At 40.2% G+C, this 17,560-nt stretch overlaps 1 protein-coding gene across 1 annotated transcript; it reads left to right on the top strand.

Annotated features, from left to right (window-relative positions):
* Positions 1–596: 596 nt before the first annotated feature.
* On the top strand, positions 597–17,552 carry kif28 (kinesin family member 28). The gene is made up of 27 exons (XM_088992797.1): positions 597–726; positions 1,253–1,447; positions 2,288–2,338; positions 2,405–2,557; positions 2,641–2,676; positions 3,819–3,938; positions 4,028–4,135; positions 4,241–4,395; positions 4,467–4,578; positions 4,648–4,715; positions 5,577–5,719; positions 5,799–5,920; positions 5,989–6,079; positions 6,789–6,849; positions 6,916–7,039; positions 7,117–7,252; positions 7,362–7,480; positions 7,953–8,060; positions 8,529–8,621; positions 8,718–8,861; positions 8,938–9,008; positions 9,232–9,366; positions 14,796–14,962; positions 15,107–15,198; positions 16,368–16,506; positions 16,574–16,707; positions 16,778–17,552. Exons 1-27 carry the CDS (start codon positions 673–675, stop codon positions 16,934–16,936), a joined length of 3,090 nt encoding a protein of 1,029 aa, XP_088848923.1. The 5' UTR covers positions 597–672; the 3' UTR covers positions 16,937–17,552.
* Positions 17,553–17,560: the final 8 nt, after the last annotated feature.

The raw sequence follows: 17,560 nt of genomic DNA, 5'->3' as shown, positions 1-17,560 counted from the left end.
CTGGCCAACGGTATCCTCTAGTGGACGTGTAGTCATATCACACTCGCAGCTGATAATTCAGACGTAGCACTACTATAGGCCGAGGAGTGACATGCACGGCCCGCCACTGGATTCTAACCACCGTGATTGAAATAATAGCAAATAACGTTTTGGCCTTCTCGTTCTGTCTTGTTTGACCATGTCACTTGTCGAATGTAAAGGTATTGGAGTGTAACATTTTTCAAAGCTGTGATGTTTGAGTGAAAACCCTTGCCACACAATTATGATATTACAAAACGTTTATTTAGAAAATAAAGCGTCGTTATAATAAAGGGCACCACAAATATGTCTGGTTAAGTCTTAGGAAGTAGGGACAGGCAACAAATGCTAAAATGACCTGTCATCAATGATGTCGCCCACATGCATGAATGATTCATGTTGGCAACCGGCAGGCACGGTGAAAGTGAAAAACGATCTGTTTGTTAACTTCATCAGCAAGGCACGGAGGAAGAAATGGAAACAACACACACAAATAGCATTATGTGCGCGTAACTAGTACAAGGAATGCTTTATTTCCTTATTTCCTGCATATCACCCTGTGTCTCATTCAGCATGTGACAGGACAAAAGGCTGTGTGTGTGTTCGCGTTTTTATCCTCGTCTGTTTCATTCCTACACTCGGAAAAGATAAACAATGCATTGCCGGGACTGTGTCAAGGTGGCTGTTCGAGTCCGACCCTTCAACAAGGTCAGTCTTTTAATATTTTCACGAACATTAAGTAGCATTCGCTCTGCTAACTCCTATCGTGTATTTATAACATGGTGTATACCATGTTCCACTGGTGCATATCATGGGATACCTTGCTTGACACTTCATAGACAACGTAGGACCTAGGTTGTCTTGGTAGATACAATAATACAAAATTACAACCTATGTGGTGGTAATTTTCTTTGAACTTCGTTTCAGTTTGAAATGTGTTTTACAACAGCACAATCACGCCATGCACAGGGGTCATTCGCCATTCTCAGGGGTCATTCGCCATTCTCAATGGATGTTTGTTTAGTTGTCCCCTGTGATATGCTGTCGACATGTCCAAGTATAACCTGCTTAACGCCATTTGGGATAGGCTCCAGTCACCTATAACCGTGCAAGGGATTAGCAACACATAAAACAAATGTTCAAATTGTAGGCCCCTGATAAACAACAGAAGTATTGGGGTACCCAGCGAGAATCATTGTTTATATTTGCCTCTCGCTGTCCTCCTGGCCAACAGAGGGAAAGAGATGCAGGCAGCCGCTGCATCGTTACCATGGCAGCGAGTTCAATCAGCATCCAGGACCCACGCGACTCTCAGTGCCGTCGCTCCTTCTGTTTTGACTACGCTTACTGGTCCCACAGTGGCTACGTCGTCCAGGACCGCACTGGCCTCTACGTTCCCGAGGAGGCGGGCGGGCGCTACGCGGACCAGGTAAGTAGTACTGTATTGAGTACCTGAGAACTGTGGTGGGAAGTATTGCACAAAAGAAGATTTTTCAAATGTATGTACTTTACTTGGATACATATTATTCTGCTGACTTTTTTACTTTTTACTTTTTTACGACTACGACTACTCTTACGACTACTACGACTATTTTGTTTTTACTTTTTAGAGTAAGACTTTACAGACAACACAATACATATTTTACCTAGCGCTGTAATGTATAGGTATGACATCCCCCCAAAAGAAATCCACCACTTGCATAAATATTTATATTAAATATACAAGTGTTGTTTTTATTATTGGCATGAAAACTTGATCTGCTTAAGAAAAACACAAAAAAGGGCAGATTCTCTATCCGCGAAAAACATACAAAAAATTGTGTGTCTGATTAAATATGTGTTGACCGGTGTAATTTGCTAAACTAGTAAATTTCCACAGATGCAAACATAAAAAAGATGTAAACATTGAGAGATTCCATTCTGATGAAAAAGAGCGGTACCATATTGTGGTATCATGTTGCGTTGCCTTGTTTCAGTTTAAAAAGGTCCAATGTCTGCCGTTTAAAAAATATTTTTGCAATAATCAAGCATTTTTTTAAATTAGTGTTCGCAAAACATCCACAGCTGTGAGAACTCAGTAGCTAACTCTAACGATTTGTCCCCATCTTCTAACTACAAGCACCATTTAAGTTAATAAAAGAAGTAAAACTCGAGAGATGTTGTTTTTCTGCTATCAAAATGGTATTGGATGTACATGTTTAAAAAAACTGTTGACTCAAGTAAAGGAAGTGAATCAGTGCTTACTTTAAGCTGTTGTTTTCCCCCTCAGGAATGTGTGTTCCAGGACCTTGGGGAAGGAATATTACAGAATTCACTCCAGGTATCAAACATCTCTTTCGGAATCAAACATGTAATGTACACACAAGATCCATTGATGTGTGTGCAGGGTTACAACGCCACCCTGCTGGCTTACGGACAGACTGGCTCTGGCAAAAGTTACTCCATGGTGGGTTACAAGCCCAATGAAGGCCTTGTTCCTAAACTGTGTGAGCGACTCTTTGAGGCCATTAAAGAAAACCAGGACACTAGACAGTGCCAGGTAATTATGTCCATATTAATATATATACTGTATCTGTCCGTAGCTGTTTCCTCTAAATGTCCTCATCTTTGATCTCATCACAGGTCTTCTTCAGTATGTTGGAAATCTACAATGAGCAGGTAAAATAAGGTGTGATGTTGACATGGTAACATGTTTTGTTGTTCTTCTGAAGTACGTATATGGATGATGATGGTACGGTCAGGGCAAGAACCTAATTGATTTAAAATGCTATCCGACATAATCAGGCAGAGAAAGTTGTGGTCATGTCATACTTATATGTTTTCCCGTATTTTATACTTCTTTTAAATCATTTCAAATATGTATGGCGTACTACATCTGTGTAAGCTCTCAGTCGTACAGGAGTGGTCCATCGATGAGAAGGTTTCTTCAGCCGTCATCTGTACAAAAGTGAAGGTTTCGGACGTTTCGCCTCCTATCCAAGAGACTTCGTCAGCGAACTAAAACTTTCTGAAGTACGGAACAGAACTAAAACTTTAGTTCGCTGACGAAGTCTCTTGGATAGGAGGCGAAACGTCCGAAACCTTCACTTTTGTACAGATGACGGCTGAAGAAACCTTCTCATCGATGGCGTACTACAATTTTTATAGGGGAAAAAACAATTGTGAACCGATCTTACAAAGACCATTTTGAGTGAAATCCAGTTCATCTCAACTGCTGGTAGCCAACAACAATGCTGCTGCTGATCGCTACTATTGTCACGGCAATCAGATATATTTTTTTCATCGCTGCATACGGTCAGATTGATAAAAGCATAACGTGCGCATTTGCGGTAAGCTGTCTGTGTATCTGTTTGTGTTCGCATTTTTTTTTAGCATTTCAAATAATGTACGCCGTCCTACAACTTTTATACGGGAATTGTAATCATTTATAAGGGCAGCAATTAGCCAAGGTTGACCGGTATATGTCATCGAAATTTAGTGGAGCAGTGACTGACTGGAAGTCTTCATTTGGCAAAGCAGCATGTGGCTCATTTTCCAAGGTTGTTTTTTAACATTCTTTTCCGAATTACTGCAAACATTTGTTAAAAAAAGATTTTTAAAGAATACTGAGATCATATTAGCACTGTCAAAAGAATGATAATTTACCCAACTCCGCATCCCGGGTACCCTTCCGTCTTAGACCCTGTCGGTCCTCGTCCATTTAAGCACGTCTTACATTATTCATTACATTATTCTCTTTTTCATTGTAATGCCTTTATTTTAGCAAATTACCTCCTTTTGCAAACTTCACATCTTATCAGGTGGTGGATCTGCTATTCCGTGGTTCTCGTCCTCCTGGGGGCCTGCGGGTTCGAGAGGAGCAGCACAGAGGCTTCTATGTGGAGGGTCTGCGTACAGTCCCTTGCGATAGTGCAGCACAGGTGGCTGAAATACACTCATTTTTTCGTCTGTACTTTTCTAAAAAAAATGATAAATCTAAAGGCACCCGAAATATTCTCATGTGCTGTAGGTGGAGCAGCTGATGGAGCAAGGCACCAGAACCAGAACCACCGCGGCCACGCACATGAACACAAACAGCAGCCGCTCACACATGCTTATTGTGCTCCAACTCAAACAGGTGGCGTCCATGAACAAATTACCAAATAAATATCAAAATACATATTTTTAAAAATTATTCCTCCCAAATAATGTACTTTGTTGCTGATATGAACTTGATGTGAAGATCTTACCTAAAGAGAGCGTGACCAAACAGTCCAACATTAACCTGGTAGACCTGGCAGGAAGCGAGCGTCAGAGATCGGCGTCGTCCGAGGCCGACCGACTCAAAGAGGGGTTGTCCATCAACCTGAGCCTCACCACTTTGGGCAACGTCATCAGGTGGGAAAAGCACATTCATTTAATCATTTTATCCAAATCTCTTTGTTTGACGTACATCTTCTTGCTTGCAGCGCCCTCGCTGACATGACTGTGGGTAGGAAGGCGGTGCATGTTCCCTACAGGGATTCAGTTCTCACAAAACTGCTGCAATCTGCTTTGGGGGGAAACAGCCGGACCGTTATGGTGACACTAACGCGCCATTATTGTGTTCGAAATGAACTCGAGTGGGTCCAATTCTTCCTCTTTATTTAGATTGCCACTCTGAGCCCTGCTGACATCTGCTACGAGGAGTCTCTGTCCACACTTCGCTATGCTGAGAGGTACAATGACAAAACCCATAAGAAGCTTTTGATTCAATCGGGTGCCTTGCTCGAAGGCACCGGAGCCTTGAAGACACTTAGAATGGCATGATCTTTGCTTTACAGTTTATTACTGGAAAAAATACATCTTTGTTCTGAGTGAGAAATTTGTGTCAAAATTGCTGGGAAAAAAAGGGATTGACTTGTTTGATTTGAACCAACTCAAAAATATTGTTTTGTTTAACTCATTTCTTTGTTGAACATGCTAATATTTTAACTTTTTGACTTGTATGATGCCATTGTTCATTTATGTATGTATGTATGTATGTATGTATGTATGTATGTATTTATTTATTTATTTATTTATTTATTTATTTAGTATTAAGTCATTCACTACCATTCCGGAATTTATTCGGTAATTGAACATATGACATAGATCGCCATTCCCAAATTTGTTCGAGTTTTGGTTTTTCTTGGGGGGAGGGGTGAGATGGTGATAAAGCCATCTCAGGTCTTTGGCAATGTTTTTTCCCTTCCATCACAGGGCAGCATTTCACTTTTTTCCATGTTAGCGTTTTGTTCCAGCTTCAGCTGTTGTTAAAGCGCTATATAAACCAATATGTATGTATTGCATTGTATTTTGGACTGATACCCCCATTTCAAGGTCATATAACTCCAGACCCATATAATTTAGGAATTAACTGTTTTTCATGATGAAAGAAGGGAGTCTTAGGTTTCTGACGCTGCATTGAATGTTTCTGTAGTCCTAAAAGTCAATATTCTGTGGGTCCTGGAATTTGAGTGAAAATGACAAAAACCCTGGCACCGGAGTGGACACATTTTGCATGTTTGGCAGTGAATGACTTGAACACTGATTTTCAGGGCAAAACACATCCAGAACCGCCCAGTGGTGAACGAGCGCCCCACAGAGCGTCTGGTTAAAGAACTCAAAGCTGAGAACGCCAGGCTGATGCAACGACTGAGTCGACTCGGCCACGACGGACGCAGCGCCAATGGCGAAACCAGTAAGCAAACCGCCCTGTTGACTTGAACATGAAAAAGAATGCCACAAGTGTTTGATCGTTTATTTGTGTGCGTGCTCAGAGGAGCTCCGTCAGCTGCTGACACACAATGAGCTACAAATCAGAACCATTCACACTTTGTGGGAACAACATCTCCAGGAGGCGCTAAGGGATTGGGAGCAGCAGTATGCCAACATCACACAGGTACATGCTTTCATGTATGCACCCACACATTTCACAGTCTCATTCTGTTTCAAATGCGTGCGTGTCAGGAGAGAAGAATGATGCAGATGCATCCTTACATCCTGAACATCAACGAAGACGCTCAGCTCTCTGGTGTGATTAAGCTGTTCATCCAGGAGGGTCAGTAATGTTTTGTCTATCTATCTTTTATACTATAACCTGGATGGCACTCACTCTTCATAAACTGCCAGACGATGTGCAAAAATTTGTCCACGCCAGTGCCAGGGTTTTTGTCATTTTCACTCAAATTGTAGGACTCTGCAATGGCAGTGAATGAGTTAAAAGTCAAATGCCATTTTTATACCAATCAAAACCTAAATAAATTTCAATTTCAGGAAAAGTCACGAAAACTCACTTTAACTCATTCACTGCCTTTCGCGAATTTATTTGGGAATTGAAAATATGGCACGTAGCGCCAGTTCCAAATTTGTTCAGGTTTTGGTTTTTCTTGCGGGGGTGCTGATAAAGCGCTGGTCAGACCTCTTCCCTTTTTCCATGTTAGTACAGTACTTTGTTACAACTTCAGCTGTTGTAAAAGCCCTATATAGACCATTATGTATTTATTGCATTGTATTTTGGACAGCCACCCTCATTTCAAGCTCAGATAACTCCAGACCCATAATAATTTAGGAATTAACTATTTTTCTGATGAAAGCTTTCTTACGCTGCATTGAATGTTTATGTAGTCCTGAAACTCAATATTCTGTGGGTCCTGGAATTTGAGTGAAAATGACACTGGAGTGGACACATTTTTGCACATCTGGTGGAACATCATTCATCATTCATACAAACCCTTCTGACCGCTCAATTGACAATGTGGGTTTTACAGGCGAGTGGGAAATTGGCCTCAATGACGCCGGGCCGGGATCCATCTCCATCAAGGGTTTAGGGTACGGATGATGCTCACTCACACAAAGCCTGTGTGAGCAAGGTGTGACATTATGTGTTTCCAACAGGATCCAACAGCGGCACCTCGTCTTGAAGAACAAACAGCGACGAGTAACGCTAACCCCACGAACAGGTTCCAAGGTGACCATCAATGGAAGAGCGGTTTCTCAGACCACCGATCTGCAGCACCTGGTTGGTGTCAACACATAGGCTACCGACAATTTAGTCCATGTGATTCTGACATGACAGTCTGGTTGGGGTCCATTCAGGACCGACTTATTCTCGGCTCCAACTGCACTTACCTTTATATCGGATTTCCGTCCGAGAGGGTTGCTAACGACTGGAGTTGCTACGACTATGACTACTTCCTATCAGAGTTGGCTGCGGCTGAGGGCATCCACTTGGGTGAGCCGGGGACCTAAAACTGAATGTGGATCATGACTTTTTATTTTTATTTATTTATTTTTTTTTTTGGGGGGGGGGGTAAACACTTGATTTAATCTAATTTTTTTAGGTGAAAGCAGCACCGATCCCTCTCAGACAGACCCGAGTTTGCTAGCCGTCTTTTATGACTACATCAAATTAATGCCTCTGTTGGCTGAAGCCAACCAGATGAGTCAGGAACTGAATAAGGTAACTCTAGAATCCATGAAAAAGCAGTTGAGGTGTAGATGAGAAAAAACAATCATGAACATTCATGTACTGCAGGGGTGTCAAAGTCATTTTTTGCCGCGGGTCACATTGTAGTTATGGTTTCCTCTTGAGGGCCGTTATGAATTTGGGGAACCCATTAGAATGTTTAAATCCCTTCAAATATTACATATAGAGTACACAGCAAATTAATGAATAACTCGTTTTCAAATCTGAAGTCAAGAATAATGACTTTTATTGTGGTTGACATCCAAAAATATGACATTTTGGCTCAGTTTTTGGCAATCATCATGGAATTTAACAAGTTTGATTTGCTTTCGCGGGCCGAAAAAAAAAATGATGTGGCGGGCCGGATTTGGCCCGCGGGCCTTTACTTTGACACCTGTGATGTACTGGATATTTCAAAAGTTTCCCTTTTTCTAATTTACGAAGTCAGAATATGTCTGGTCTGCAGGGTGTGGAGTTTAAACTGGAGATTAAGAATCTGGTGCTGTCTGACTCCAAAGGACATGACCTGGAGAAAGAGATTGTTTGCAGAGTCACCTCCAAGCACACCCAACAGGTTTCCTTCTTTCTTATATGTAATTCTTACCCTTTTCTTCTTTTCCTTTCGGCTTTTCCCTTCAAGGGGTCGCCACAGCAAATCAGTGTCCTCCATCTTTAGAGGTTTGATCCGCATGTTTGTTTTGGCCAAGCTTTTACGTCGGATGCCCTTCCTGACACAACCCTCTGTATTTATCCGGGCTTGGGAACGGCACAAGAAGACATCTGTCCCTTTGTGGCTACAGAACAAGCAACTCGCTCAGTAAAAGGCTCCCAAACAAAAATGGTCAACATTCAAAAAAGCAACCTGACGGCTTAAATACAGACACAACATTTTAAATGATTTTTGGAAAACTAGAATAAACGCAACAACAAAAGCCCGGCTGCCTGCATTCAACTTTTGCACAGCTGGACATGTAGGCAAATGAACTGCATTTATTAATATTCAAATAATTGAAATAAGTTTCTTTGATGCTTCAATTGTTAGGTATGGATGTGGTCGAAGGCAAAATTTGTGAACCGCAAATTTCTCATGGAAGAAATCTACCAACAACATCTGGATGAGATGAAAGACGAACACGTAATTTGACGCCTTAACCTTTTTGGAAGGAAAAACACATTTTTTGGAGCATGTTTCTGGAGCAAATATGACTTGAGCCTAATGAAGTACTATTAGACAGGAGAGGGCCTCTCGAATGCTGCCCTCCTGCCCAGAGACAAAGACCCTTTTTGGGATCCAGTCGAGCCGTTGCTCCTGGGCACCGCTCACCTTTGGCTCCAATCTCTGGCCTTTCGTATTCCCGTAGACGAGCAACTGGAGGTACCACATGCACGCTCGCCAACTGCGATATGGATCATCATGACACTGATGACTAATTATAATGTATACGTCTAAGGTGCTCGGCTCTGAGGGTAGTGAGGAGGCTATCCTGCAAGTAAAGCTGATTCCTTGCACCTCAGATGGATTGTACGCACAAACACACACACACACACACACACACACACACACGCACGCACACACACACACACACACACACACACACACACACACACACACACACACACACACACACACACACACACACACACACACACACACACACACACACACACACACACACAGTCAGATATCAACTGCCAATCCTGTAAAACAAAATCACACCCTCCAATTATCCTTTCAACCCTTTCAGGCCCCTGGGTGAAGACGACATCCTCATTGACCCGTCCGAGCTGCTCGGTCGCCGTCTTGATGTCCAGCTGGTTGTGGAGCAGTGTTTCGGTCTGCGCTGGATAAGAAACGCTCACAATCGAGGCGTTCAGATTGGGTTTGCCACATGGATGCTTGTGATCATGTAGTGACACACCCCCGACCTTGTTTTGGAAGGCGTTTAAAGCCTCCACAAAAATTTATGTATAGTAAGGCATTTCTAGCTCCCCCAAAAAAACATGTATCGTGAGGCGATTTGAGCTGTAAAAAAAAAAACAAGCATGAAAATAAGGTGTTTTGAGCAGAAAAAATAACCATAAATATAGCCCCAAAAACGAGCATGTATAGAGAGTAGGGTGTTTTCCCTGAAAAAAAACGACCATGTATAGTACGGTGTTTTTGGTTCCAAAAAAAACAACCATGGCGTTTTTAGGCTGACAAAATAACGACCATGTGCAGTATGGCGTTTTTCGGTAAAAAAAAAGACCATGTATAGTGGCCGTTTTTTTGGCACGAAAAAAACTACCATTAAACGATTTTAGCCAGAAAATAACGACTATTTATAGTAAAGCATTTTTTCCCAGAAAAAAAGACAGTGAATAGTAAAATTTTCACCTGGAAAAAAAAGGACCATGTATAGTAAGGTGTTTTTGGTGTGAAAAAAAAACCACCATGAATAGTATGGCGTTTTTAGGCTGAAAAAACGACCATGCATCGTAAGCCGTTTTTGGCGCAAAAAACAACCATGTCGGGCGATTTTAGCACGAAAAAAAACCCAACCATGTATAGTCAGGCGATTTTGGCGCGATAAAAAACCACCACGTTTTTGTCCCCCAAAAAACGCCTTATGTATAGTTGTGTTTTTAGCCCGAAAAAAAACAACCATGTATAGTAAGGTGATTTTAGCCCGAAAAAAACAACCATATATAGTAAGGTGATTTTAGCCCGAAAAAAAATGACAATGTATAATAAGGGCGTTTTTGGCGCGAAAAAACAACAACCATGTATCCTAAGGTGTTTTTGGTGCGAAAAAACAAACAAAAAACCAAACCAAAAAACCAACCATGTATGGCGTTTTCAGCCCGAAAAAAACAACCATGTAAAGTCAGGCGATTTTGGCCCGAAAAAAACAACTTACTATCGTAAGCCGTTTTTGCCGCAAACAACCATGTATAGTAGGGCGATTTTAGCCGGAAACAAAACAACCATATAGTCAGGCGCAAAAAAAAACAACCACGTCTTTAGCCCGAAAAAAAAACCCCACGAGTCTCATTGTGTGGTGTTTGAATGTTCTTCCATGTATAGTAAGGCGTTTTTAGCCAAAAAATTTACCACGTATAGTAAGGTGTTTTTATCTGTAAAAAAACGACCATGTAAGGCGTTTTTTTGCCAGAAAAAAACAAGTAAGTACAGTAAGGCATTTTAGCCCGAAAAAAAGACCATGGATAGTCATGCGTTTTTATCCGAAAAATAAGACCATGTATAGTAAGGCGTTTTTAACAAAAAAAAAAGACCATGTAGAGGAAGGCGTTTTTAGGCCGAAAAAAACAACCATGTATAGCAAGGCGTTTTTTTTCCCCAAAAAGTCCATGGATAGTCATGCGTTTTTTGCCGGAAAAAAATTAGCATGTAAAGTAAGGCATTTTTAGCCAGAAAACACGACCATGTATAGTAAGGCGTTTTTTTGCTGAAAAAAAACCACCATGTATAGTAAGGCATTTTTTTTCCAAAAAAAGACCATGGATAGTCATGCGTTTTTAGCCGAAAAAAAAGACCATGTATAGTAAAGCGTTTTTACCCGAAAAAAATTAGCATGTATAGTAAGGCATTTTTAGCCTGAAAAAACCACTATGTATAGTAAGGCGTTTTTAGCCGAAAAATACGACCATGTATAGTAAGGCGTTTTTTTTCCCAAAAAAAGACCATGCATAGTAAGGCGTTTTTAGCTGAAGAAAACGACCATGTATAGTAAGGCGTTTTTAGCAAAAAAAAAAAAAAAAACGACCATCTATAGTAAGGTGTTTTTAGCTGAAAAAAAAATAGCATGTATAGTAAGGCATTTTTAGGCCGAAAAAAAGGCCATGCATAGGAAGGCGTTTTTAGCCGAAAAAAACGACCATGTATAGCAAGCCGTTTTTTGCCAAAAAAAGACCATGGATAGTCATGCGTTTTTAGCCGAAAAAAAAGACCATGTAGACCAAAAAATTAGCATATATAGTAAGGCATTTTTAGCCCGAAAAAAACGACTATGTATAGCAAGGCGTTTTTTTTTTTAAAAAAAGACCATGTATGGTAAGGCGTTTTTAGCCAAAAAATTGACCACGTAAAGTAAGATGTTTTAATCTGTAAAAAAACGACCATGTATAGTAAGCCGTTTTTTTGTCTGAAAAAAAAATGACCAAGTATAGTAAGGCATTTTAGCCCTAAAAAAACCCCAATATAGTAAGGTATGTATATAGTATGGCGTTTTTCGGTGAATAAAACCACCATGTAGCAAGGTGTTACCTGAAAAAAGGCATACGCTGGACTCGAACCCTGCACCTCTACAGCGGTAAACCACTGCACTAACCACTTGCCCATCAACATACCTTATTGTGAGTAACTCCGACCGTGGTGATTGGCATTAAAAAATAAAACAGTTGTTTTTCTGCCGAAAAAAACAACCATGTATAGTAAGGTGTTTTTAGCCTGAAAAAACAACCATGTATAGAAAGGGATTTTTAGCCGAACAAAATTAGCATGTATAGTAAGGCATGTTTAGGCCGAAAAAAACGACCATGTATTGTAAGGCGTTTTTAGCCCAAAAAAACGACCATGTATAGTAAAGCGTTTTTAGCCGAAATTTTTTTTAGCATGTATAGTTAGGCGTTTTTACCCTGAAAAAAAACGATCATGTATAGTAAGGCGTTTTTAGCCGAAAAAAACGACCATGTATAGTAAAGCGTTTTTAGCCGAAAAAATATAGCATGTATAGTAAAGCTTTTTTAGTCGAAAAAAATTAGCATGTATAGTAAGGCATTTTTAGCCCGAAAAAACGACCATCTATAATAAGCCGTTTTTAGCTGAAAAAAAACGACCAAGTATAGCAAGCCGTTTTTGCCAAAAAAAGACCATGGATAGTAATGCGTTTTTAGCCGGAAAAAAAAAGACCATGTATAGTAAAGCGTTTTTAGCCGAAAAAAAATAGCATGTATAGTAAGGCATTTTTAGCCCAAAAAAACGACCATCTATAGTAAGCCGTTTTTAGCTGAAAAAAAAAACGACCAAGTATAGCAAGCCTTTTTTGCCAAAAAAAGACCATGGATAGTCATGCGTTTTTAGCCGGAAAAAAAAGACCATGTATAGTAAAGCGTTTTTAGCCGAAAAAAAATAGCATGTATAGTAAGGCATTTTTAGCCCAAAAAAACGACCATCTATAGTAAGCCGTTTTTAGCTGAAAAAAATAGCATGTATAGTAAGGCATTTTTAGGCCCAAAAAAAGGACCATGTATAGCAAGGCCTTTTTTTGCCAGAAAAAAAAAGCGTCCAATAATAGCAAGGCGTTTTTAGCCGAAAAAAACGACCATGTATGGTAAGGTGTTTTCCGCCGAAAAAATTAACCACGTATAGTAAGGTGTTTTTCGCAGAAAAAAAAACCCAACCATGTATAGTAAGGCGTTTTTAGCTGAAAAAAACGACCATGTATAGTAAGGCGTTTTTAGCTGAAAAAAAACAACAACCATGTTTAGTAAGGCGTTTTTAGCCGAAAAAAAATTGCATGTATAGTTAGGCATTTTTAGCCCGAAAAAAACGACCATCTATAGTAAGCCGTTTTTAGCCGAAAAAAACGACCATCTATAGTAAGGCGTTTTTAGCTGAAAAAAAAATAGCATGTATAGTAAGGCATTTTTAGGCCGAAAAAAACGACCATGTATAGCAAGGCGTTTTTTGCCCAAAAAAGACCATGGATAGTCATGCATTTTTAGCCGAAGAAAACAACCCTGTATAGTAAAGCGTTTTTAGCCGAAAAAAAATTAGCATCTATAGTACGGCATTTTTAGCCCGAAAAAACGACCATGTAAGACGTTTTTAAGCTGAAAAAAGAGAGCATGTATAGTAAAGCATTTTTAGGCCGAAAAAAACGACCATGTTTAGCAAGGCGTTTTTTGCCAGAAAAAAAACGACCATGTATAGTAAGGTGATTTCGCCAAAAAAATCAACCACATATAGTAAGGCGTTTTTCGCAGAAAAAAAACGACCATGTATATAAGCCGTTTTTAGCCAAAAAAAGACCATGTATAGTAAGGCATTTTTAGCCGAAAAAAACAACCATCTATAGTAAGGCGTTTTTAGCCGAAAAAAACAACCATCTATAGTAAGGCGTTTTTAGCCGAAAAAAACAACCATCTATAGTAAGGCGTTTTTAGCCGAAAAAAATTGCATGTATAGTAAGGCATTTTTAGGCCAAAAAAAATGACCATGTATAGCAAGACCTTTTTTTGCCAGAAAAAAAACGACCATGTATAGTAAGGCGTTTTTAGCCGAAAAAAAACGACCATGTATATAAGCCGTTTTTAGCCAAAATAAGACCATGTATAGTAAGGCATTTTTAGCCGAAAAAAAAAACGACCATGTATAGTAAGGCCTTTTTTGCCAGAAAAAAAACGACCATGTATAGTAAGGTGATTTTGCAAAAAAAAAAATCAACCACATATAGTAAGGCGTTTTTCGCAGAAAAAAAACGACCATGTATAGTAAGGCGTTTTTAGCCAAAAAAAAACAACCATCTATAGTAAGGCGTTTTTAGCCGAAAAAAACGACCATGTATAGTAAGGTGTTTTTAGCTGAAAAAAACGACCATGTATAGTAAGGCGTTTTTCGCTGAAAAAAACCATATATAGTAAGGTGTTTTTTGGCCTGAAAAAACGACCATGTATAGTAAGGCGTTTTTAGCTAAAAAAAAAACGACCATGTATAGTAAGGCGTTTATAGTCGAAAAAAACGACCCTGTATAGCAAGGCGTTTATAGCCGAAAAAAATGACCATGTATAGTAAGGTGTTTTTCACCAAAGAAATCGACCACGTACAGTAAGGCGTTTTTAGCGGAAAAAAACGACCATGTATAGTAAGGTGTTTTTAGCTGAAAAAAAAAAACAATCATGTATACTAAGGTTATTTTAGCCCGAAAAAAAACGACCATGTATAGTAAGCCGTTTTTGCCACAAAAAAAAACACCCATGTATACTAAGGTTATTTTAGCCCCAAAAAACCCACCATGTATATAGTAAGCCGTTTTTGGCACAAAAAACAACCATGTATCCTAAGGTGTTTTTGGCGCAAAAAACAAACAAACCACCATGTAGGCCGTTTTTGCCGCAAAAAAACAACCATATATCCTAAGGTGTTTTTAGCCAGAAAAAAAACGACTGTAGAGTAAGGCGTTTTTGCCCCCCCCCTCCCCCACACAAAAAAAAAACACACAAGTCAAACACACAAGAGTGATTGACAGCTTGAGATTATAGAATGCCAAATGGATGTGGATATGTTTTTTGTTGTTGCGTGTAATAGGTTCAGTCTCTTGGACGGCGTTGGTCGTCTCTACACGACAGCTGTATGGAACCACATCAATCCCGTGTTGCATTACAAAGTGCACTTTGCCTCTTTTCACGTCTCCCAGCAGCTCCTCAATCACCTTCAGAGCAGTGCTATGCTTTTGGAGCTTTGGGGGCTTCAAGGTGTGAGCATGACGCGGTGACTGAGGATTTTTTTTTGTTTTAAAGGATGGGTTATTGAAATATGTAATTTATTTTGGACTCAAAACGTTTTTTTTGGAGAGGAAGTTAATCATGTTTTTGATGGAAAAAAATTGTTTCTCACAGAAGGCTGCACTTGCTTGGTATCGCCAGCAGAGGGCGCTAGAGTGAACACAGACGGCATATTCGTCATCGATCACAGTGGCTTGCCTGATAACGTGAGTTTATTTTTTTAATTTTTCTCCCGCAATTAGTCTAAAGATATCAGTTTATTGCTTATTATAAGTTACATGCCTTCAGTGTTCAAAATTGGGTGTCCTTCTGTATTTTATGAATAGTAATGTTTTGTTGCATGTCCAATCTGTTTCCCAGATAAAGTTCAGGCTTTCTTATTAAAGTAACTAAACATCACACTGACGATATGCAACTTTGAAGAGTAACGTTAGTTTGTGAACTAGTGGGAAAAGTAACACGTTAGTATAATTGTAGCTAGAAAACGAACGTTTTAGAGTCACGCCTTAACTCGAATGAGGACGACCGCTACAGAAAAATGAATGAATGGATGCCTTGATTACACATTTAAAGGACAACCGACTACTTCGGACAAGTCCATAATTTGTAAAATCACTTCAAATGATTTCGACTGAGCGTATTTTACAAAGATTCCACCGCATATAGCTATATTTTACGTTTTAAGACTCGCGCTAAATTCAGGAAGTCTTGTTTTTGAGTTGGTGTCGAGTCCTGACGTGACGTCACGTCAGGAACGCCCCTGACCGAGAAAGCGACACACAATGCATTTTGGGTACTTTGTTTGGTCTGAAAACTTCGTGTTGATGGCAAAATTAGAAGGAAAACACATAAATAATGTGATGGTGAATCGCTGTGTGTTGCACCAAGACTACTATTTGATACGAGTTGACACAAATTCCCAGCAGACAAATCAGCCCATTTTTCAACGGAGCTTGGGCGCCATCTTGTGCTTTTTCTGGGACGCTACATTGGAGTCCTGACGGCTCAATTGATCTGGAAGGACTTCTTTAATCAATTGCAAGCATTTATGCTTTCCTCTTCAGAACTATTTGAATCATATTCATAACTGGATGAGTAACAAGAAAGCATCTTCTTTGAATCCGAAGCCATTGTTTTGATTCTAGAGCGAGGGAAGATGTCCTGGCGTGACGTCACGAACAAGGGGGCGGGACCTTCTGAAACTGAAACTTTCTGAAGTCATTTTGAAGTAGTTTTGGGACACTAGGTCATTTTTATTGGTGTTTTTCATTTGACTAAAAATATCAGCCTATGTGTTTTGGGTATTTTAGATGCTATAAAACGTTTTTGTGATGTCAGTTAGGAAACAACAAAATGGTGTCAGTTGTCCTTTAAGACGCAGCCTGCAGATGACCTAGAGCTTAACGGTCCAAGGATAAGACTTCAGAGGGACCTTGAAGAACAGAAAAGAGTCAACAGCCACCTGGTGAAGGAGAATCAACGTTTAAGAGAACAACTCAACACGGCCACCAACGGTAACAGTCACAAAAATAAAAATTAAAAAAAAATGCCTGTATTCGCTATGTCAAATCTGTCCTGTAGGTGGCGACGGTGGGAGGGGCCACTCTCTTCGGCCCAGTTGTGACGCCGAGTTGGCCCGCTCGCTGAAGCAGTTCTACCACAACATGACCGCCGTCCGGGGTCAGCTGCAGAGTCTGCGGAGACGCAGCCCCAGCGTACGTACCGGCAGCCTTTCATGCAGCATGTTAGCCGCCACCGCTCGTTTTCCGCTGTGCGTTTTTGCAGGAGTCGTGTAACCTGCCGGAACTCCGTCTCTTTGTGGAAGAACATAACGGTCTGCTGAAGGACTTCTCGGAGCAACTGGAACAAAGCGTGTCCGCCCTCAAACATGACATCGCCGCAATCGTCCGCCGAAAGCGGGAACAGTCCGGAGCTGGGCCTTGAGTTGTGGTAATGTCAGTGGAAGCTTTGGTGGGAAATTATTGATTTTATCTGTGAACATGCATTGTTGAACGAGGAGTACAACAGTACAGTATTTGTATTAAAAAAATGTAACTATATTTAACTCATTCACGAATTTATTCAGGAATTGAAAATATAATGTAGAGCGCCATTCCCGAATTTGTTCAGGTTTTGTTTTTTTTTTCTTGTTTGGGTGCCGATAAAGCGCTGGCCATGGCCTCTGGCAATGATTTTCCCTTCCACAAGGGGACAGCATTTCCCTTTTTTCCATGCTAGCGCTTTGTTCCAGCTTCAGCTGTTGTTAAACCAATATTTTGGACAGCCGCCCTCATCATTTCAAGCTCATATAACTACAGACAAATATAATTTAGGAATTAACTCATTTTTTTCTGATGAAGACAGAAGAGAGTCTAAGGTTTCTAACGCTGCATTGAATGTTTATGTAGGTCCCAAAACTCAATATTCTGTGGGTCCTGGAATTTGAGTAAAAATGACAAAAACCCTGGCACTAGAGTGGACACATTTTTGCATGTCTAGCAGTGAATGAGTTAATCAACAACACTTGCTGATTTTTTTTTTGTTGAGTGGGGTCTTGTCTCACCATTG

The sequence above is a fragment of the Hippocampus bargibanti genome, linkage group LG03 (assembly GCF_051943395.1).
Source record: "Hippocampus bargibanti isolate YZ-2025 linkage group LG03, ASM5194339v1, whole genome shotgun sequence".
Taxonomy (NCBI): Eukaryota; Metazoa; Chordata; class Actinopteri; order Syngnathiformes; family Syngnathidae; genus Hippocampus; species Hippocampus bargibanti.
This window is presented reverse-complemented; position numbering and strand designations above follow the sequence as displayed.

Coding starts and splice junctions, on each gene's coding strand:
- kif28 (XM_088992797.1), top strand. CDS start 673: ATGCATTGCCGGGACTGTGTCAAGGTGGCTGTTCGAGTCCGACCCTTC. Junction 4,396..4,466: donor ACTTTGGGCAACGTCATCAG/GTGGGAAAAGCA, acceptor TCTTGCTTGCAG/CGCCCTCGCTGACATGACTG. Junction 4,579..4,647: donor GAAACAGCCGGACCGTTATG/GTGACACTAACG, acceptor CTCTTTATTTAG/ATTGCCACTCTGAGCCCTGC.